The sequence below is a fragment of the Passer domesticus genome, chromosome 6, assembly GCF_036417665.1.
Source record: "Passer domesticus isolate bPasDom1 chromosome 6, bPasDom1.hap1, whole genome shotgun sequence".
Taxonomy (NCBI): Eukaryota; Metazoa; Chordata; class Aves; order Passeriformes; family Passeridae; genus Passer; species Passer domesticus.
The window spans coordinates 1,735,891-1,756,878 of record NC_087479.1 but is presented as its reverse complement, the minus strand read 5'-3'; the positions used below and the strand labels follow the sequence as shown (position 1 = coordinate 1,756,878).

General features: G+C 47.0%; 2 protein-coding genes across 6 annotated transcripts in view; one reads left to right on the top strand and one right to left on the bottom strand.

The window, feature by feature from the left end:
* The window catches only part of KLHDC1 (kelch domain containing 1), a 19,159-nt gene extending 17,346 nt beyond the window's left edge, over positions 1–1,813 (bottom strand). Inside the window, exons 1-2 of the mRNA XM_064422562.1 lie at positions 1,484–1,813; positions 1,074–1,177 (exon numbers count right to left, since the gene is read on the bottom strand). Coding sequence (XP_064278632.1) covers positions 1,074–1,177; positions 1,484–1,585 — 206 coding nt within the window. The 5' untranslated portion in view covers positions 1,586–1,813. The remainder of the gene's footprint in view (positions 1–1,073; positions 1,178–1,483) is intronic.
* Positions 1,814–2,056: 243 nt separating this feature from the next.
* Positions 2,057–19,930, top strand: POLE2 (DNA polymerase epsilon 2, accessory subunit). Of its 5 annotated transcripts, none has more exons than XM_064422796.1 (19): positions 2,057–2,342; positions 6,702–6,802; positions 7,655–7,730; positions 9,170–9,247; positions 9,928–10,021; positions 10,400–10,474; positions 10,746–10,829; positions 11,319–11,375; positions 11,765–11,813; positions 12,677–12,749; positions 13,184–13,356; positions 14,891–14,980; positions 15,162–15,216; positions 15,597–15,656; positions 15,756–15,833; positions 16,192–16,300; positions 18,548–18,724; positions 18,963–19,030; positions 19,755–19,930. In XM_064422796.1, exons 3-19 carry the CDS (start codon positions 7,666–7,668, stop codon positions 19,771–19,773), a joined length of 1,404 nt encoding a protein of 467 aa, XP_064278866.1. In that variant the 5' UTR covers positions 2,057–2,342; positions 6,702–6,802; positions 7,655–7,665; the 3' UTR covers positions 19,774–19,930. The 5 variants fall into 5 exon arrangements, with proteins under 5 accessions (XP_064278866.1, XP_064278867.1, XP_064278865.1 ...); XM_064422797.1 differs by lacking the exon at positions 2,057–2,342 and adding an exon at positions 4,867–5,045 and having other exon boundaries at positions 18,548–18,785; positions 18,917–19,030; XM_064422792.1 differs by lacking the exon at positions 2,057–2,342 and adding an exon at positions 4,881–5,045.
* Positions 19,931–20,988: the final 1,058 nt, after the last annotated feature.

Here is a 20,988-nt window from a genome sequence, read left to right as displayed (position 1 = left end):
CTTGCCTTCAGATGTTGTTTTATGATGAATTTCTCACTCTGAGGGTGCCAAGGACCTATTTTTGGTGATTTATTCTGCCAGGCACCTCTGCTCTGCTGTTACACACCCCTGGCAGCCTCTGCAAGGAGCACAAGCTGACTCAATTTCATCTGGAGATGTCAGAGGCCGAGCACCTGCTCCAGAAGCAGCTCTGAGCAAACACACTGATGCCAAAAATAAAGTTTGCTGGGCAGGAGTCCAGCAGCAGCACGTGAAAAATGATTTATCTGTGTAAAGGGCTGCTAATGGAGCAACAATTTTCACAATATTTTCAACATATAAATACGTAATACTACCAAGAACACTTGCAAAGTTTATCTGCTAAACTTCATACACATTGTTTTGAATGTGCCATGAACCCACAATTTTTCATTAGAAAACCTTTGAAAACATTGTGATCATTAGTTCAACCTCAGTTTTAAAGACCAGAGCATAAAAACTACTGAAGATTACCAGTGATTTAGGAGATATTTAGTTCTACAGAGTATTATGGAGTTTCAATGCAGGAGTTTCCCACTAGAGTTCTTTCCTTGAGTACAAAGGACAAGCTTTGAACACTTTAAAGTTACCTCAGACCATGAAAAAATAGATATAGAATATGAAATATCTTTATAGAAATAACAGTTTCCACCTGATCAAGACCAGGAATTACTCCAAGCACAGGTATTTGCAATTTTATGGGCAAGGTGCACAGACAGACAACACGAACAGATAAATATGAACAGAAAAATAGCAGGTAAAATGAAGTGGGTGTATTTAATGTAGTATTAGTCTTATCTCCCTTTTGGGTTGAATTCACAGAGTTAAAAGACACAAGGACTTATTTATGACAGAACCAGAAGTGTTCTTTTTATAAAAAAAAATAATTGTGGGTGGGTTTCAGCCTGCCACGAGCTTCTTTTTGAGGCGATAGCAGGCTTTCTACGGGAGAGAAACGCGCTGTAAGCACCACACAACTCCTAATAAATAAAAACCACGTGCACTCAGCAGCGAGGACACGAATCACACCCTGCAAAAACCGAGCCACAAATTACGGCGTCGAGGCTCGAAGGGAGACGCGCGCTGAGGAGCGCAGCGGCGAGGGCGCGTCGTAAGGGGCCGGGAGCGAACCGGCTCCACCAGCCCTTCCCCACACGGGCTGCGCGACGGAGCGGCTGCGAGCGGAGCAGGAGGAGGGCGCTGATCGCGGGACGAGGCGATGGGAGCGGCCCCGCCGTGCCCTCAGCGCCATCCCCTCAGCGCCGTCCCCTCAGCGCCTCCCGCCGCCATTCGAAGGGCGCGCGGCCGCCGCAGCCAATCAGCGCCCGCGCCGCAGCCCCGCGCGCCCGCCGAGGGCTGAGGGCCGGCGGGGGAACCCCCCCCCCCCCGCCCCGCTCGGAGCTCCGCTCCCCGCGCCCGGAGCTCCGCTCCCGCCGCCCCTTCCCGGCCCCCCCGCCCGCCTTACCACGTATCCGCCCCACACGTAGAGAAAGTTGCCGTCCACCACGGCGCAGTGGCCGCTGCGCTCCTCGGCCACGCAGAACTGATCCGCGGGGTCCGCCGCCATCTTGGGGGGGAGGAAGAGGAGGAGGAGGAGGGAGGAGGAGGAGGAGGAAGCGGCTCGGCCGCCTCAGGGCTCGCGTCCCGCCACCGCCTCCTCCGGGTGAAGCTGCGGCTCCGCCGCCGGTCGCTCCCCTGGGGCGGACGGGAAGCGAGGAGGGTCCAAAGTGTGGGGCGGCACCCGGCGCGCGTCGGGATGGGAGCGCCGCGCTGGGCGCGGTGCCGGGCAGCAGTGCCGGGCAGCAGTGCCGGGCTGGGGCGTGAGGCGGGATAAACCGTGCGGGAGGATGTGAATAATGCGGGAGGATGTGAATAATGGGCGCGAGAGGAGGAAAGGAGCGCCGGGAACAGGAGAGCTAGACGCAAACCAGAGGGCAAGAGGGGAGGGAGGGGGGAGGAGCTGGGTCCCGAAGCGGGACGGGGCTTGGGGCTCCGGGCGAGGACGTGGAGTGATGGACAGGGGGAATGGCTTCGAACTGCCAGAGGGCAGGGATGGATGGGAAGTTGGGAAGGAATTCCTCCCTGGGAGGGTGGGCAGGCCCTGGAATGGAGTTCCCAGAGCAGCTGTGGCTGCCCCAATCCCTGGCAGTGCCCAAGGCCGGGCAGGACACTGGGGCTGGAGCAGCCTGGGACAGTGGAAGTGTCCCTGCCATGGCAGGGGTGGGATGAAATCGGCTTTAATGTCCCTTCCAGCCCAAACCATTCCGTGATCCTGTGGATTCTGTGATGAGACAAGCACAGCAGAACTCCCTGTCCCTCTGAAGGTGAGACAAGCCACGCTCCTGCCAGGAGCAGCAGCTGTGAAATGGTAGCTGTTGTTAATTAAACAGTTGGACAGTTCCAGTTCTTACACTGTTTTATCAGCCACTGAGTTAGTTCCAGCTGAACTCCGTGTCCAGCTGGAATCAATGGAATTCAAAATAAAACAGGTACAGCTCTTCAGAAACAGTAGAGTAGAACTTGGGAGAAATGTGCACTTTAGCATCTTATAAAACAGCATCAGAAAGTAATTGTCAAGATTTCCTTGTGACAGTAGGACATACATTTCCTCTGCTGGATTTAGGAGGGAAGATGTTAATTATTCACATTGATAAACTGGTAATATTAATCACAGACTCTCCTGAATTGGAAGGGACCCACAGGGATCAGCCAGCCCAGCTCCAGGCCCTGCACAGGATACCAACAACCCCACCCTGGCATCCCTGGCAGCTCCTGGAGCTCTGGCAGCCTCGGGGCTGTGCCCATTCCCTGGGGAGCCTGGGCACTGCCAGCACCCTCTGGGGAAGAGCCTTTTCCTGAAATCCAACCCAAACCTGCCCTGGCACAGCTCCAGGTATTCTCTCAGTGGTGACACAGAGATCAGCACCTGTCCTGAACTCTTAAAATGAGGCAAGGTACTGATGGTGCATTGGGATGGTGGCTAAAATGCAGGAGTCAGCATTTGGAAGAGGTAAAAAAGCCATGGGAAAGCAGACAAACTCTATCCAAAGGTCTCTAGGTCAGGTAGAGCTGCAATGTGCTGCCTCAGGAGATGGGATTTTGCCAGCGGAGCAGTGACAGACATGGAAATGAGCTGCTTGTCAGTGCAACAAAACAATTCCATGGATCCAGGTAGATCCACGCTGGCTGATCCTGGAGCACTGGGCTCTCTCCAGTCTCTCCAGCTGCTGTGATGTCCAGCAAAGCCACGGGAGGTGACAGAGATCTGGGCATGGCTTGCAGAGCTGCAGATGGCTCAGTGGAACACACGGCTGCAGCTCACACTGGAATACTTTTATATCTCTGGTGGGAGGCTCCAGGCAAGCTAAGAGAGCCCCCACATCCAGCAGGATGCTGTAGGAGTGTGCCTTACATTCCCTGGCTGGTCACAGCTTCAGAGAAAAGTATTTTTGGATGAGGGGCACATCCCTTCTCCAGGTGCACCTTCCTTCATGTGGCGAGACAGGAGCTGAATGGCAGCATCAGGTTTTCTTAGAAGGAGAATAAGCAGTAATTTTAGCAAATGAAGGTACTTACGTAAGAATTGGGCTTATAATTTGCACCTAGCTGCGTGCCTGTGACAAAAAAAATGAATCATATTTCCTGCCAAAATAGCTGAGACCTGTCAGATGGCAGCTCTTTGTCTGAGGAGAGTAGCAGCAGCTTCACCCATGAGCTCACTCCCGATGAGGAGCAATTATAAATTCTGAGAATGGGCTATGGAAAACAGCTGACATTTTCTGTCTTTAAATCCCTGCAGTCTCTCGAACAAACTCTTTCAAGAGTTGCTTTGTGAGCCTTGTGTGGAATCAAGCTGTACTTTGAGAGATGGGGAGGAGTGTTTGAATGAAATATCAGGTGTTTTCCATCTGGAGAGAAGGCAGCTACTCCACAGTCCTGGAACCGTGGCTGTCCCTGGATCCCTGGAAGTGTCCGAGGCCAGGTTGGATGAGGCTTGGAGCAACCTGGGACAGAGGAAAGTGTCCCTGCTGTGGCAGGGGGTGGGATGAGATGAGTTTTAAGGTCTCTTCTCATCCAAACCATTTTGGGATGCTGTGATTCTATAAACACAGCCCTGGAGAGCATCCTGTGCTCACAGGACCAATTCACAGTCAGGTGTGTTTGATGGATGTTTTGTGGCAAGGAAATCTGAAGTGGGAGAGACTCTGGAGTGCTGGAGAGGCAGAGGAGCCTGTGCTGGGCCTGCAGGGAACAGCAGGGAGAAATATTGTGAGCTACAATACCTGTAAAGGAACAAAGTGATACTGTGGGTAATTGCATTGGGTAACTTGTGCCGGTCACAGCAAGTGTTTTATGGAATCAGAGAATTGTTGAGGTTGGAAAAGCCCTCTATGAAGGTGGAGTCTGTCCCATGTCCCCGTATGCCACATCGACACGGTGTTTAAATCCTTCCAAGGATGGGGACTCCACCACTGCCCTGGAAGCCTGTGCCAGGGCCGGACAACCCTTTCCATGGGGAAATTCCTGCTGTGCCCACCCTGAGCTGCCCTGGCCCAGCCTGAGGCCGTTCCCTCTGCTCCTGTCCCTGTTCCCTGGAGCACAGCCCGACCCCCCGGCTGTCCCCTCCTGGCAGGAGCTGTGCAGAGCCACAAGGGCCCCTGAGCCTCCTTTGCTCCAGGCTCAGCCCCTTCCCAGCTCCCTCAGGAACTCTCCAGCCCCTTCCCAGCTCCCTCAGCCTCTCCTGGAGCTCCAGCCCCTTCCCAGCTCCGTTCCCTTCTCCAGCCCCTCCACGGCACGAGGGGCCCGGAGCTGCCCTCAGGACTGGCGGTGCCCAGCAGTGCCAGCTCAAGGGACGATCCCTGCCCGGCCCCGGCGCTGTCCCCACACGGCGGAGCGGGGCCGGGCCGGGCTCCTCCCGCCTGAGGGGGCGGCCCGGCCGCGTTTGGCGCCATCGCCGCCATGGAGCCCGAGCGGCTGCGGCGCCGCCTCGGCTCCGCGTTCCGCCTGCGGGGGCTCGTCCTGCGCCCGTGAGTAGCGCGGGGCCCGGCCCTGCTCCGCTCCGGACCCTGCTCCGGTCCCCGACCCCCGCTCCGGACCCGCGGGGACCGGCCCCGGGGAGCGCCGGTGCGGGACGGGGCCGGGGCCGCTCCGCATCCTCCTCGGGATGCGGGGCTGCCTTTCCCACCTCCTCCTCCTCCTTCCCCCGCATCGCGGCCTCCGCAGGCTCCTCCAAAGCCATCTTTCGTCTGTCCTGCTGCTGCGGGCCCCTTCCTTCCATCCCTGTCATGACCCTGGGTGCTGCCAAAAGCTGCCCATGGCCTCCCCTCGGAGCTCTCCCTGATGCTGGTGCCGGGTGTTTATTGAGGTTTTTTTTGTCTGCCTCTGACCCTGACAACCCTGGGGTCTGAGTTTCACTTGCCGCTCTTGTGCTCAGCGGTCTTTGCTAGAGGAAGGAATGGCATTTCCAAAGACAGGAATGGTGTATTTCCAATATAATAGGATGTGTTATTTAGAGATGCCAAGGTCAGTGAAAAGGGATTCCTGCTTGCAGTGGAAAGTGTCATGATGTAAAAGAGACTGGGTCTCCCCTCACTCTTATTTTCCCTTTCTTTCTTTCTTGTGTGTGTTAATATCAATTAAATTTTGTTGTGGTTGGGATGTGATTATTTTGGACACTGCCCTGATACTTTCATTAGAGAGGAGCACAAGTCCAGAACTCCTGACTCCACAGTTCCATGAGCTGAGACACTTTGAAGGTCAGGCTGATCACAAAATGCCACTGGGGTTGGCCAGCAGATGACATTAATAAGAAAATTTTTATCTTTAATGTGAGACTCTTGTAGAGGGACTGGGGACAAGGCATGGAGGGACAGGACCCAGGGAATGGCTCCCACTTCCAGAGGGCAGGGATGGATGGGAGATTGGCAACGAGTTCCCAGAGAATTCTGAGACACTGGGCTGGAATTGCCAGAGCAGCTGGGGCTGTCCCTGGATCCCTGGCAGTGCCCAAGGCCAGGCTGGACACTGGGGCTGGAGCAGCCTGGGACAGTGGGAGGTGTCCCTGCCATGGCAGGGAGTTGGAATGGGATGGGATTTAAGGTTCCTTCCAGTCCCATCCATTCTGGAATTCCATGATTTGAGGGTCAGAGAACCTTGGCATGGGGAGGATGTGAAGGATTTGGGTTGATTCAGCCTCAGGAAGGAAAGATTCACAATGAGCTAATCCCAGTCTTCCTAAAAGTGAGAAGTGTTCTCAAGGATGCACAGTGACATGGCAAGAGACATTTAATTCTCCATTGTAATAGTAATTAAACCTTGGAGTTGATGGAGTAAGTGCTGGAGTCTCCCTCAATGGAAGTTTTCAGGGCTTGGCTCCACGGGGCCCTGGACAGCATAACCCAAGCTCTGCTTCCAGGAGAAGGTTGGACCACAGGGTCTCCAGAATTCCCTTCCAACATGGAATTTTTGTGTGAAGCTGAGGTTCTCCACATCTTTTCCCTGATAATTTTAATCCAAATGATTTTTTCTCTGACTTAAACCAACGTGCTATTATGCAGAACTAATGATTTCTGCTTTTTAACCACCAGCCATGTGGTGATGATGTGCACACCTGCCAAAATCAGCTCAGTTTGTGTCAACTGTTGAACATTAATTGCTTTTTGTGCTTTCTCCTCTGGGATTAGGGATGCCCTGAAGTATCTCACTGAAGCTTTCCAGTCCACCAGTGAGGGAGAACTTGACGACATAATTGAAAATGTCATCGATGCCGTTGAAAAACAGCCTTGTAAGTAAACAATTTATTTTCCTTGAGCCAGTTCTCCTGGCATTTCTGATGTCATCAGGACAAAGACAGTGACTGGCAGCAGAGGCACTGAGGTGTCGTTGCAGTGTAAAGGGTTGATTGAGATAAATGGATTTTTTGGCCCTTTATTTTGGTTAAACACAGGTTTGCAGTGTCAGCAGGGCTGGCAGTGCAGAATATCCTGACTTTTCCAAGAGTAGTAACATTATTCAGTGACAGTTACTAAAAGTTTGTCTGGACATCTTTGTACCTGAAACTGTCATTTTAAATATTAAAGTGGGGAGAGTCTATTTACAGGACACAGGGAATGGCTTCCCATTTCCAGAGGGCAGGGATGGATGGAATATTTTGAAAGAATATTTTGAAGGAATATTTTGATAGAATATCTTGAAGGAATTCTTACCTGTGAGGGTGGGGAGGCCTTCAAACACATTTCAATTATCAGTTTAAATCCATGAAAACAACAATGTACAATCTCCAGAATTCTGTTGGAATACTTAAGGCAGCAATCCTTGTGATAATGTTCTGGAACCAAATTAACCTCCAGAATGTGAGAGCTCAGCTTTAGCACATTTGTGATATATTTGGCAGCTTTGCATGAGCTATAATTGTCTTGTTCTCCATGTTTGGGGAATTCAGGGTGGGCACAGAGTGTTTTTCCCTAGGAGTGTGTCCTTTTGGTGGCAATATTAAGTGATCCATCTGTGTGTCATTACAGAAAACATGAATTATTTGTGTGTATTCCCGTGAGGAGACTCAGCCATTTAATGTGAAATGTTGGAGACTCACTTCCTTCCTTGCTGCAGGTTTAATCCTTGGGATTTTTCTTTCCAGTGTCATCCAACATGATTGAGCAGCCCCTGGTGGAAGCAGCTGTCCAGGAATGCAGCCGGGCCCCGGATGAGGCCATGTGAGGGTGACATTAAAAATGTTATGGGGACTTCTGGGAGCTGCTGGCATTTCCTTGTTCCCCCTGGGAAATGAGTGCCAGGCATTGTCTGCATCATTGCTCTGTGCTTTTGCCTTCCTGCTGCTGCCTTTCCTCCAGTCATGCCTCAGGTTTAGCTTTTATATTTTCAGATTCTGTGCTGCTTTAGTGTGTGGGGCTGGGCTCCACATCAGGACATGGTTCTGATGGTGTGTAGTTCTGAGCTCTGTGCACAGAGCAGGGACACAAAACAATTCCTGCTCCAGCTGGGCACCAAGGACAAATGATCCCAATCTCAGCCCAGGAGCACAAAGCCCGTGGGCTGCAGAGAGAAAAACAAGCAGGGTGGGACTGCAGGGGCTGCAGCTGGAACTGGACACTGAACTGCAATGTGCACATGGAGCAGAGCTGAGCCCAGGGAGAGACCCCGGCAGCGCTCGTGCATTTTGGGGCCATTTGGGTTCATCTTGGGGGCAGCCCTGGCTGGGCTCTGGTGCTGCCCGAGGTGCATCCATGGAGGAGATCCTTGGAATCCATCCCTGCTTTATTCTGGAACTCCATCCAGCCTCTGTCCTAGCTCAGCCTTCTCAAGGCATCACCAGGTTGCTCCTCAGAGCCCATTTTCTCTCCTCCAGGGGGCCCTGAACAGAATCTGGAATTCTGGAACTCAGCTGCTGGGGTTGTGTGCTGGGTGTGCTGCAGGTGGAATATTAACCAGCACTTCTGGCCATGCTTTATTTGCTTTGCTCTAGATGAAAGTTATCTCAAGTTACTTTTGTTCCTTTCTTTTCTGAAAGCACTTTGGAAAAGTTTTCCTCTGGGGTGCCTGCTCCAGCTTTTTTGTTTAGTTTTTTGAAGCCCTGATTGATTTCCCTTCTGTGATAACAAAGTGTGGAGCAATTACTGGAGTTTCTGAGCACTTTGTGATCCTGATGGATGTGTTTCCTTTCGTGTTCCCATCGTGATGCAAAGCATGAGAAGAGATGGTTTGCTGGGCATGTCAATTAGATCCTGTCATCTCAGCCTCTCAGGATGGAGAAAATTTGGGTTTAACTTTCCTCCTTGCTGTTGGAATCTTTATGAGGCAGACTTTTCTTTGTGATGCTTTTTTATACTTAATTTGCTCCAGAACTGAAGAGAAATCCATATGTACAGATTCTCAGTGCAGAGTCCTGAAGGGAAAAGCTCTACAGATCACAGAGACAAGTCTTTTTCATTATTTAACTAAAAGATGCAGGAGAAAATAGACTAGAAATATATAAACTATATATAAAATAAGAGAAGTGGTGATGATAGTGAACAAAACAAATGTCATTTTCGCCAACGTATTTGTCAGTTTGTTTCATCCACTTCATGGAATCACAGAATGGTTTTGGTTGGGAGGTAACATTCAGTTAATGCTGTCACTATTCTTATTTCAGAGAAAATGTTTTCAACATTATTGGAGCCTTTGACATCCCACGTTATATTTATAATTCAGAAAGAAAGAAGTTTCTGCCGTAAGTCTCCCATATTTTAAGTTTCAAGCACTCCCTGTTTTAAGAACAAAGCCTCTATTTCTATAGGATAAGTCTGGTTTTAATCTTTCTCTCTTGGCTCTGTTCAACTGAAGCCTGAGTGAGAAAAGTAATAAATGTTTAAGGCCATAAACCAAGTTTATTCCACCTAATGAATAAAAAAGACAGTGAGGCTGAGGACATACATCACTAAAGGTAGTTTGGGGTTATTTTTTTTTCTCACATTGGGCTGTTTAAATTTATTTTTTTAATAAATTTGATGTGTCTGCTGCCTGTATTTATTTCTTAGTCTGTATCTTGCAGCTCCCTGAAGCCCTGGGGGGTTTCTAAGGAGAGCTCCAAACAGTAAAAAAGAAAAATTAGGAGCAGCTGGTGAGAAACTGGAGGAATAATGCTTTTGTTCACAACTGCTTAAAGGCATAACTGCTTTTTTTCAAATGGATTTCTGCAGAGGTCTCTTTGGGTGGAGGGATAAATCTCAAGGCCTGGGAGTTGGAGGGGAATGAAATGGATGCAGAGATGCAGAAACGCAGGATCCCGAGCAGGAATGTACCTGAATCATGGTGCAGCTTTTGCAGCCTCCCGGACCTTTTAGAGCAAGAAATCATCTTTATGTGGGGAACATCCCTTCTTGACATCCTGATTGTGTTCATTCCTTGCAGCCTGTCCATGACTGACCTGCCCAGGCCCAGTTTGTTTGGGACTGCCAGGGACAAGGCGGAGCTGTTCCGGGAGCGCTACGCCATCCTCCAGCAGGTCAGGAGTCCTCAGGGAGGGATCCCACTTCTCCTGCCAAAAATACATCATGCTGCCTGCCTTGTAAACCCTCTGCCTTCCAGCTTGTCACAAATAACTTCTTTTAGCAGCCTTACTTAGGTGCTTTCATGACACTTTCTTTAGGCTTAGTTTTATTACCCGGTGCATTTTTTAGGCTTAGTTTTATTATCCGGTGTTATTGATCATCTGTTTCTTGGAAATAAATTCTTGTCAGAAGGACTGAATTATTAAAAGTTGCTGGATGAAGTAGAGTAAGAACTTTCTGAAGTGTTTTTTGCATAGTGCTTGTAGCAAACTGGCTTTTTGGCAGTGCTCATTTGTGTTTAAACTGAATCACTTCAATTTTGGTTTGTGCAGAGGACTCACAGACATGAGCTGTTCACTCCCTCACCAGTTGATGCTCATCCTGATGACAGCAAGAACAAATTCCAGGTGAAAAAAATTGAGTTCTTGTCAGTTTTAATCCAAATAATCACAGCAGTTCTTTATGCTAGCAGCCACTATTGGGAATCTTCTCCTAAGGCACATTGAGAAACGAGGTTCTGGTGTTGGTAACGAGCCTGTATCCTCTGGCTCATCTGTGTGTTCATGTACAGCCATGTCCTGGGTGGGGCTTTGTCTTGCTTGGGAGAAAGCAGGCAAGAGAGTTTGAGTTTGGAGGGTTTGGTTTGGTTCTGATTGGATTCTTTGCCTTTGACCCCAGCTAAAGACAGTAGAAACTCTCTTGGGCAATCCAGCTAAAGTGGGAGAGGTGATTGTGCTTGGGATGATCACTCAGCTCAAGGAGGTGAGTTCCTTTTTGCTGTGGAGTCTCTGATCACTGCTCATTCAGTGCTGTAATACATTAAAAAATGAGAAAACTTAAATATCTCACACTTACCCATTCTAAGAGACTTTTCCTCAAGCATTCAGTGCCAGTGTGTGTGGAAAATGTCTTTCTTTGTCTTCCCAATATAAAATTTTTATGTCAGCAGCCAGAAGCAGTTAGGATTTTTTGGCTTGTCCCTTGAGAGGCTGGAGCTTCCAGTGGCTGAGTTTGGACTTGGCAATGCCTTGGACTGTGATTTTAGGGGGGAGCACCAGCAATCCCAACTGCAGCAGCTCCCAGGGAAGCTGCTGACATACATTTACTACAAATGACTTTATTTTCAGTTCTTGTCAGCTTAAAACATTAAACCCAGACAAATAATTTCTAAGTGCTGACTGATAGATGCTTCTGACTGAAGCATTTGTGTGTTTGGTATATTTTGCTTTATCAATGAATCCTGTTTTGTAGGGGAAATTTTTCCTGGAAGACCCCACAGGAGTGGTCCAGCTAGACCTTAGTAAAGCAATATCCTTTTGCTGTGATGGAAGAGCTGGAGGAGTTTCCTGTAGACCTGCAGGATTTGAAATTGATCAGTAAATCAACGCTGACCATTCAGAATTCCATACTGAGAGCTGCAGCTTTGTCTTTCTCCTTTGTTTGCAATTCCTTGGCTGCTGCAGCTCCTGCCTTTCCCTTGGACATGGTGACTTTCCCTCCCCATGGAAGCAGAACCTGTTCCAGTTCCTGGGCTCTCTCTGGACTTACTTGCTCATGTACCAGGGAATTTCCAGGCTCTTCAGGCAGCCTGTGAACTTTCAGTGCTGTCCAAATCTATTACACCAGCTGGAAAGCAAATTTTGGTTCAAAAACCTTCTTTAAATCTAAGAAAAATACATTCCTTAACCTTCCTGCACCAGTTCCACAGTGGGTTATACACTGAATCCTCCTTTGTTCTGGCAGAAGGTAAAGCAGACTGGGTTTATTTTTTAGCTTGTAATAAATTATTCTGTTCAAGCTGTGGCTGCCAGATGTGGCTGAGCAGAGAAGTCTCATTTTGGTGACCATCAGTGAGTTTGGGACAGATTTTTGGCCTTGAGCTTTTGCTGTGACTCTGGAGGCAGAGAGGAGGAATTTGGGGGTGTTGGGGCATGGGAGGCTCTGGAGCAGCTTTGAGGATTGGCCCCAGCATGCTTGGAGAAGTTGACTGGGTTAGGAAGACAGCCTGGAATAACCAGAGGAATGATTTAATGATCTGAAAATGCTGCTCTGTGCTGGCAAAGCTTTGCTCCTTTAATGAGGCTTCTCATTAGGATGATGTAAGAGCTTGCAGTTTTGGAGGAAAAAAAAAAAAAGCAAAAGCAGCTATTTCTGTATGTGGAATGTTCCTCTGTGCAAGATCCATGATCTCAGTCTGTTTTCTGGTGTGTTTTATGCTTGTAAGAAGAATTTTGGAGCAGAAACGAGAGTGGGGATAAATAAATGCCACCAGATTCCTTCTGTTCTCAGCAGTGGGATTTGAGAGCACTTGGATGGGGGCCCTTCCAGGACAGGGCCAGCACGATCATGCAGCCCTCGTGGTGTGCTTGAGGGGCTTGTTCATGGGGCTGTGCAGCAGATGCACCCACAGGAGTGCCTGGGCTCAGAACAAAGCTGATTTCCCTCTCAGCCCTTTTCCCATTGCCTGCTCTGGTTCTGTGGAGAGGGATTGATGGAGGCTGGGACTGGCAGTGCAGCACGGCTGCCAGCTCTGACTAATGTCTGGGACACGATGCTGTTAGAAAAACTGGGGGGTTATTTTGCTGTTTTGCTCTTCCAAAACCTCCTAGGTTGGTATGAAGATGAAGTTTTTCATGTGAACGCTTTTGGATTTCCGCCCACTGAGCCTTCTGCCACCACGAGGTACAAAAGTGACTTTTGGCAGCCTCACTCCATGTTTTCCTAAGGGTTTCTAAGTAAGATCATTGTTACTTTGTAATTTCTCTGACATTCAGGTATGTTATTCTTCCTCCTCCCCACATGCTTTAAAATAAATACCATTTTAAGGAAGCAGTTCTGGGACTTAGAGGCACTAAAGGCTGTAGTGTTGGCAGAAAAACCCTTCCAAAGGCCTTTGGGTTCTGCATATTAATGGAAATTGGGATGTAAACCCTTCTCAATGGCAAAGCCAGGTAACTGTAACATGGAATAATAAATTCCTTGTTGCTGAGGGAATGGATCCCTGGGACAGTGAAAGGTGTCCCTGCCCATGGCAGGGGCTGGAATAGGATGAGCTTTAAATTCCCTTTGAACCCAAGCCATGCTGGGATCCTTACTGCAGCATTTTCATGATGCAGAGCCTTCTATGGGAATATCAACTTCTTTGGAGGGCCTTCCTCATCATCAGTAAAGGCTTCTGCCAAGCTGAAGCAGCTGGAGGAAGAGAATGAAGATGCCATGTTTGTGTTTGTGTCTGATGTGTGGCTGGACCAAGCAGAGGTGCTGGAAAAGCTTCACATGATGTTTTCAGGTAGGTGGGAATTGCTTTCACTCTGAACCTTGTCTGCATGATTTGTTTCCATAAATTCTTGGTACAAATGGTGGTTTGACCAGTGGCCATTTTCTGGGCTGTGACAGGAATGTTTCCCTTGCTCCTGGAAGCTCTTCCTGGGCTTAGCTTGAAGACCAATTCCTTGGTTCAGAGAGGTGAATGCTGCCAGATGGGATATTGGGAATTCCTGGCTGGGAGGGTGGGGAGGGGCTGGGCTGGAATTGCCAGAGCAGCTGTGGCTGCCCCTGGATCCCTGGCAGTGCCCAAGGCCAGGCTGGACAGGACTGGAGCACCTGGGACAGTGGGAGTGTCCCTGCCATGGCAGGGTGGGATGGGATGGGATTTAAGGTCCTCTCAGCCCAACTCATTCCAGGATTCTGGGATCAGTAGTGGGGACAGCACTGGGAAAAACAAGCTTTTATGAATTGCTGCTTTGTATTGCAGCAGTTTGGGAACAGCTTGTCCCTCCTGCCTCGGGCAGGATGGAAGTGAGAGAGAGTGATGGCTTTAAAAACAACCCAGAATTCAGGGTGGGAAGCTGCTCCTCAGCAAAAGGGAGCTGGACACAAATGAGCAGAGTCATGCAGAAGTTAAAAAGCCAGTTCAGTGTGTTCAGAGCAGGCAGATCCTGTGGGCAAGCTGGGCTTGACCCAGGGCTGCAGGTGCTGAGGGCAGAAGGGGCCTTTGGGCAGTGAGGTTTGTGTGCTGAGCTCACCTGGCAGAGGTGCACACCCTGCATTTGCTATTTTGAGACTTCACCAGGCAAGTAATAATCTTAATTATAAACTAAACGAGCAGCTGTGGGGGAGAGCAAGGAAAAATATTGATGAGCCATTTCTCTGGGATCAGCAATTCTGTTCCATTTACCAGCCCCTTAGAAAACCAGTGAAGTAAATCCAAGTGTGATTCTGTGTGTCAGGAAAATGGAGAGTAACTGGGGTGTGAGATGAATGCCTGAGTAGCTGTTTCTATTTTTACTTCAGGGATGGGAATCAGGTTTCTTTTTCCCCCCCTTTGCTTTGAAGCAGTTAATGGTGAGGTTCTGAGCACTCACCAGATCCTCAAACTGCTCAGGCAGTTCCAGTTACTGTTGCTTTATAATGCCAGAGGGGGAATTGGGTGTTGGGAGAGCCCTTAAATTGGAATGATCAGGGAGGTTAATAGCAACCCAGTGCTGCCTGCTTGCTGTTTTCCTCTTGAAGGCAATAATACATTTAAAAATGGCATTATTTATTATAATTGCACTTGGTGTAATTCTGTGACTGGGCCAGGAGCTGGATACACACAAGCACTGCTGGAACTCAACCTGTAAGTGCCAGGGGGCTCCCTCAAAGTGACATTTGTACATGGCCATCCCCTTTTTGAGCTAAAAACAGCCTGGATCAAGAAAATCAGGTGTATTAATAGCAGCAGGGCTTGAAGTGCTGTTTCAGTTCCTGCTTTTCCTGGAATGGCTGAGTGCTGGAAGGTGCTGGAGTGCATGGATACACTCACAGATCCTCTCTTTTCCCAGGTTATTCCTCTGCACCTCCCACCTGCTTTTTCTTCTGTGGAAATTTTTCATCTGCACCATATGGCAAAAATCAAATCCAGTCCCTGAAAGGTAGGGAGGTCTTTGTGAACAGCCAGACATGTGCACTGGACTAAAATGATGATGGCAAACAAATGAAGAGAGCAGAAAATGAACATTTATTTTTTTAAAGTGCACTGCAGCAGAGGGGGGGTTCACCCAAGGTGTGTTTATTTCTAACCAGGTGTTGTGCCCTGTTTTTCCCTGACTCCAGGTTCTTTGAAGGCTCTGGCAGATATTATATGTGAATATCCCAGCATCCATAAAAGGTACAGAGCAAGGGGAAATCTCTTTATTTTGTGAAGCCTTTCATGACCTGAAGAAGCTGAGAGTTGCCCTGTTTTCTCTGTCTTGAGAGCCAGCTGTGATCAGATAAAAAGCTGGTTTTGTAACAGGCCTGCAGGTTTGTTTGGGAGCAGGGTAAGTTTGATTTTATCTCAAATAGCTTGGGCATGGAAGCTGCTAATGAGGGAGCCAAGGTCTCTCCCTGGGATGCTTTCCTGCCTCCTGCTCTCTGAATTCAGAACATCAGACCCAGTTTTTAGGATCAGTTTATGCAAAAGAGATTTGTTAAGCTTTTTTATTTTTATTTTTATTTTTTTATTTTTATTTTTATTTTTATTTTTATTTTTATTTTTATTTTTTGCAGTAGTCGATTTGTGTTTGTCCCTGGTCCTGAAGATCCTGGGCCTGGTTCTATTTTACCAAGGTCAGTTTGCTTCACTTCCTCACATCTTGGAATTTTGAGTGAAATTTGAGTTAAAGATGGTTAAAGAGTCTTTGTTGATACCTCTGTTATTTATTTTAGACCTCCCCTGGCTGAAAATATCACTCAGGAGTTCAGACAGCTGGTGCCATTTTCAGTTTTCACCACAAATCCCTGCAGGTAACCATGTAACTGCTATTTTTTTAAATAATTTGTTTTTAAACTAAATTATTTGCAAATATAATTTTCAAAACCTACCAGATTTTGGGGAAAATTTGCCTTAAATTTTTCAAATTAATAGAATTCTTCATTTCATGAATTAGAACAATTTTAAATGTAGTAGGACATAAAAAATCTGTGAAGAAAGCAAGTAGTGCTAAAAAAATTGATATTGAATACAAAAATCCTGCTCAAAAACATCATAAGGGAAAGTATTATTTTCATTCAATTGTCTGTATTAGAGGGAGATCAACTTCCTAATGCATCTTCCTCATTTTTAGGTCAACCTTAATTAATTTCACTGCTGTTTTCCACTCAGGGTCCAATACTGCACCCAGGAAATCATTATTTTTCGGGAAGATTTGGTCAACAAAATGTGCAGGAACTGTGTCCGCTTCCCAAGCAGCACCATGGACATTCCCAACCATGTGAGTGAGTGGAGCCCAGCACTTTTTGCCCAGATTTTTTGGTTTTATTGATCAGCAGGGCTGGATTTTGGGGGCTCTGATCCTTGTTCTTGTGCCACATTGCGTGAGTAACCCAGAGGGGTTGTAAGAGGGATTTATACATTTAGCATTCTTATTTTTCTTTACATTTTGACAGCAAAATAACTCAGACCATGATAGTTTAAGGTGGGATTGAGTCATTTTGTCACACTGGAGCTGCCCTTGAACACAGAACTTCAGAGCAGAACCAACCATCAACGTCCTGCCAAGAAACACTGATTCCTAAAGGCAAATTTTAATGCAAATTACCATTTTTTAAAGATTTGATTGGTTACCCAGTGCCATTTGCAGTAAAGCAGCAGGTCACTTCCTCCAAAATTCACCTGCTTGTTTTGTCTCCTGCCTTGAAATGGAAATTCTGCTCCTCACACATCAGCAGTGTGCTCTGGGTTTGGTTCCACTTAACGAGTGCACAGCAGGAGCTGATGGGATTCACTGAAATACTTGGATGGGAAGGATCCAGGTAGTCCTGGCTCATTGCAGTGATGGATGGAGCCTGGTTTTGTTTATTTTACAGGAGTTTTTGTAACTCAGAAAGTTGGTTTTGCTCAGTGTCTCTGTGAACACCCCATGGACACTGAGGTTCCTTGGTTTTGTGGGCACATTTGCATTCCTGACACTTCCCTGTCCTCATCCAGGGTTTTCCAGGAAGGAAATGTAGAATTGCAGCACTTTCTGCAGATTGTTTTTTGCAAACTCCACTTTTCCTCAGCCTTTTTTGCCTATTTTAATTCAGCCATCAGTTTAAAAAAACAAGAGAGGGGGAAATTTTGCCACAAAGAAAGGAAAATCATCTGGGAATCAAATTATTTCTTCAGTTCAGGGAAAAGACTTTTTAAGTGTGGGTCTTATGGTTAACTGGACAGCAATAAGGAAAATAAAAACCAAAAAATGAGAGTTGTGGCAGTGTTGGTGCTTTCTGGGTGGAGGAGCAGGTAAGTGATTCTCCTGGAGAGTCTGATTGATGAGATCATTTTGACATCTTCAAATCCTGGCCTTTAGAAAGGCCTTTGTGTATTATAACCCCCACAACTGAAGAAAGAGCTGGAGGAGAGTCACTGCTTTACTCTAGAAATCATTAATAATCAGCAGGAATGAGATACAAAAAGCCCCAAACATTTCCAGGTTCAAAAAGCTTCTTTATTAACACACACTGACACATGCAGGGATGAACTGAGCTTACAGCAAATGTTTCAAACCAAGTGCTTGTGGTGATACCTCAGGTTTTAGCTTTTCTATTTTCAGATTCTGTGCTGCTTTAGTGTGTGGGGCTGGGCTCCACACCAGGGCATGGTTCTGATGGTGTGTAGTTCTGAGCTCTGTGCACAGAGCAGGGACACAAAACAATTCCTGCTCCAGCTGGGCACCAAGGACAAATGATCCCAATCCCAGCCCAGGAGCACAAAGCCCGTGGGCTGCAGAGAGAAAAACAAGCAGGGTGGGAGTGCAGGGGCTGCAGCTGGAACTGGACACTGAACTGCAATGTGCACATGGAGCAGAGCTGAGCCCAGGGAGAGACCCCGGCAGCGCTCGTGCATTTTGGGGCCATTTGGGTTCATCCTGGGGGCAGCCCTGGCTGGGCTCTGGTGCTGCCTGAGGTGGATCCATGGAGGAGATCCTTGGAATCAATCCCTGCTTTATTCTGGAACTCCATCCAGCCACTGTCCTAGCTCAGCCTTCCCAAGGCATCAGTGGGGGAGGTTCTTTGCAGTTTTTGAAGACCATTTTATCCCAGGGGAAATGCTTAAAACCAAATGTTTGTGGGGTTTTTTTGTTGCATTTTGTGAACCCCATTTTATCCCAGAGGATAAATGCTTCAAATACTTCAAACCAAGTGTTTTTGGTTTTTTTTTTTTTTTTTTTTTTTTTTTTTTTTTTGCGGTTTGTGAAGACCATTTTATATCAGGGTATAAATGCTTCAAACATTTCAAACCAAGTGTTTGTGGGGTTTTTTTGTTTCAGTTTGTGAACCCCATTTTATCTCAGGGATAATACTTAAAACAAAGTGTTTGTGAGGGTTTTTTTTTTTTTTTGTTTTGATGGTTTTGTTTGTTTTGGTGGTTGTTTTTTTTTTTTTTTTTTGTTACAGTTTCTCAAGACCATTTTATACCAGGGGATAAATGCTTCAAATGCTTAAAACCAAACGTTTGTGTGTTATTTTTGTTGCAGTTTGTGAAGACCATTTTGTCCCAGGGGCACCTGAGCCCGCTGCCGCTGTACGTCAGCCCCGTGTTCTGGGCCTACGATTACTCGCTGCGGGTTTATCCCCTGCCAGACCTGCTGGTCACCGCTGACAAACACGACCCCTTCTCTGTCACCAGCTGCGACTGCCTCTGCATCAACCCCGTGAGCACTGCCCTCCACCCTCCTCGCTCCCTGCCCCGCAATTCCCTCACACCAATGTGGGTTTTCCCCTTTTTCCTCACACCAACGTGGATTTTCCTCCTTTTCCCTCACACCAACGTGGATTTTCCCCCTTTTTCCTCACACCAACGTGGATTTCCCCCCTTTTTCCTCACACCAACGTGGATTTTCCCCCTTTTTCCTCACACCAACGTGGATTTTCCCCCTTTTCCCCTCACAGGGTTCGTTTCCCAGAAGTGGATTTTGCTTCAAGGTGTTCTACCCCTCCAACAAGACAGTTGAAGACAGGTAAATAGGTTTTTCTTGTGTGCTGAGTTTCTGATTATCAGGGTGAAAAGCATGGGAAATTGGTAATATTTGAATGTTCCAGAAGCTTAACTCACACTTCATACTCAGGCAGTGTAACAAATGCAAATGCCCAGAACTAAAGCAATAAATGTAGAAATTACAAATATCAATGATGGAAAGCACAGTTCAGAAGTAAAAGGAGGGATGATTGCACTCCCTGATTTTCAGTGATAGAGACCTAACTGGGAAGCAGATTTGTTTCTGGGCATGATGGTTGTTACATAAATTAATTAAATTTAGGAAAATTTTTTGCTTCATTTTGTGATAATCATCAAGCCCAGAAGCCACTTTCAGGCTTTGATTTCACATGTTTTTAAATCTGCACTTGTTCATTCCTCTGACAGGAGAAAAGCCAGCTGCAACACCAAAAAAGTATTAAAATCTATCAAAAGGGCTTAAAATGGATGAAAATTTACCTGTTTGAAATAATGCTGGTATAACCCATTAGGAAAAGCATAAATTTATCTTCTTCTTGTTGGAGAAGCCTTCAGGGAATTAATAATGGGGTCGGCCTGAATACAGAAAATATCACACCATGAGATACTTTAGGCCTTTAAATAGTTGAAAACATTATCAAGCCTTTCCTAGATAAAGAAACAGAAGAGCATTATGAACTATTTTTAAAATCAACCTTCTAAATACTGTTTATCTTTGGTGTTTTCAGCAAGCTTCAAGGACTCTGAATTCCTGTGGCGCTGAAAAAAGGCAGTGAACCCATGGGAAGCCAATTGTAGCTCTTATTTTTTTACATGCCTAAGTATGTATTGTGGACTTTTTATAAAAAATGTCAAAGTCAAGACCCATTTGTTTTGTACACAAATAAACTTTTACAGGAAAAGACACTGGTGTCACTGGATAAAATGTAAAAGAGTGAAAAACAGCTGGCAAAGCATAAAAAAAGGTTAAGTGGAGGAACCAGCTGTATCAAACAGGAAAGGAACATCTTTAAAAAAACAGAATTAAAGATAAGGAGCACTGGGATAGCTGGTTGTCTGCAAGGAGCCTGGAATGGGGGTAGGATTTTGCTTGGGAAACATCTGTGGGTGTTTCATGACAGCAGCAGCTGTTGAAGATGGTGTTAGGCAGACAGGAGTGGTAAAATCAAGGACACGATCCTTTAGAACTTCTGGAGAAGGCTGGGAGGAGGAAATCTCGGTGGAGGAAAGTGGGAAGGAGTGAAACTGAGGCAAAAGCTGCTCCAGGTGTTTGTGGGCATGGAGGGCAGAGCGGGGTACCCCAAAGAGCCCACACCAGGTGTGCCACAGGGGCTGTTCCACAGCCTGCTGTGCTGGCACTGCCCAGGGCAGGGCTCTAAATACAGACTGTAATGCTGGCTTCTCACAAATACTAAAAAACAAATTATTCTAGATGCATAATGTGAAAGTAACTTTGCTATACAGTTTTTATTTCTGCTATTAACTAAACTTAGACATGGTATGGAAACAGCTGATACACTTATGCTTGTGATAATTGAACTGCCTGCTCAGCTGGGATAACACACCCCATGAATGTGTGATGAAGACCCCTGCTGCTATCAACACCTACTGTCTGTAAAATTATAGATCAAAATGCAGACTGAGGTGATAAAAATGGACTAAAACCACAGCAGGAAATGTGCATGCTCTGAAAAGGTGGACCAGATGCTAAACACTTCTTAGAACATGCGAACTAGTTTGGGGGAAAGTTTAAATATGCATAATTGTTTATGAATATGCAGTAGGCTGATGCAATAGAAAAATGTTAAGGGTTTCTCTGAAATAGCAGGTGTGCTCCTGGCTGAATGCCAAGCACCCAGCTGTTCCCTTTATTTTTGTATCCTACTGTCCTTCATTTTACTTTTAAATTTTACCAGGAAAGTGAACCTCGTTTTCCACAGCAGGAACGAGGAGGGACAGCGG

What these genes read in the sequence shown, in the direction of transcription:
- POLE2 (XM_064422797.1), top strand. Translation starts at nt 4,978, where the DNA reads ATGGAGCCCGAGCGGCTGCGGCGCCGCCTCGGCTCCGCGTTCCGCCTG. An exon ending in GCTACGCCATCCTCCAGCAG is followed by an intron (nt 10,022 to 10,399) that starts GTCAGGAGTCCT and finishes TGGTTTGTGCAG; the next exon opens with AGGACTCACAGACATGAGCT. An exon ending in AGCTAGACCTTAGTAAAGCA is followed by an intron (nt 11,376 to 11,764) that starts ATATCCTTTTGC and finishes ACCTTCCTGCAC; the next exon opens with CAGTTCCACAGTGGGTTATA.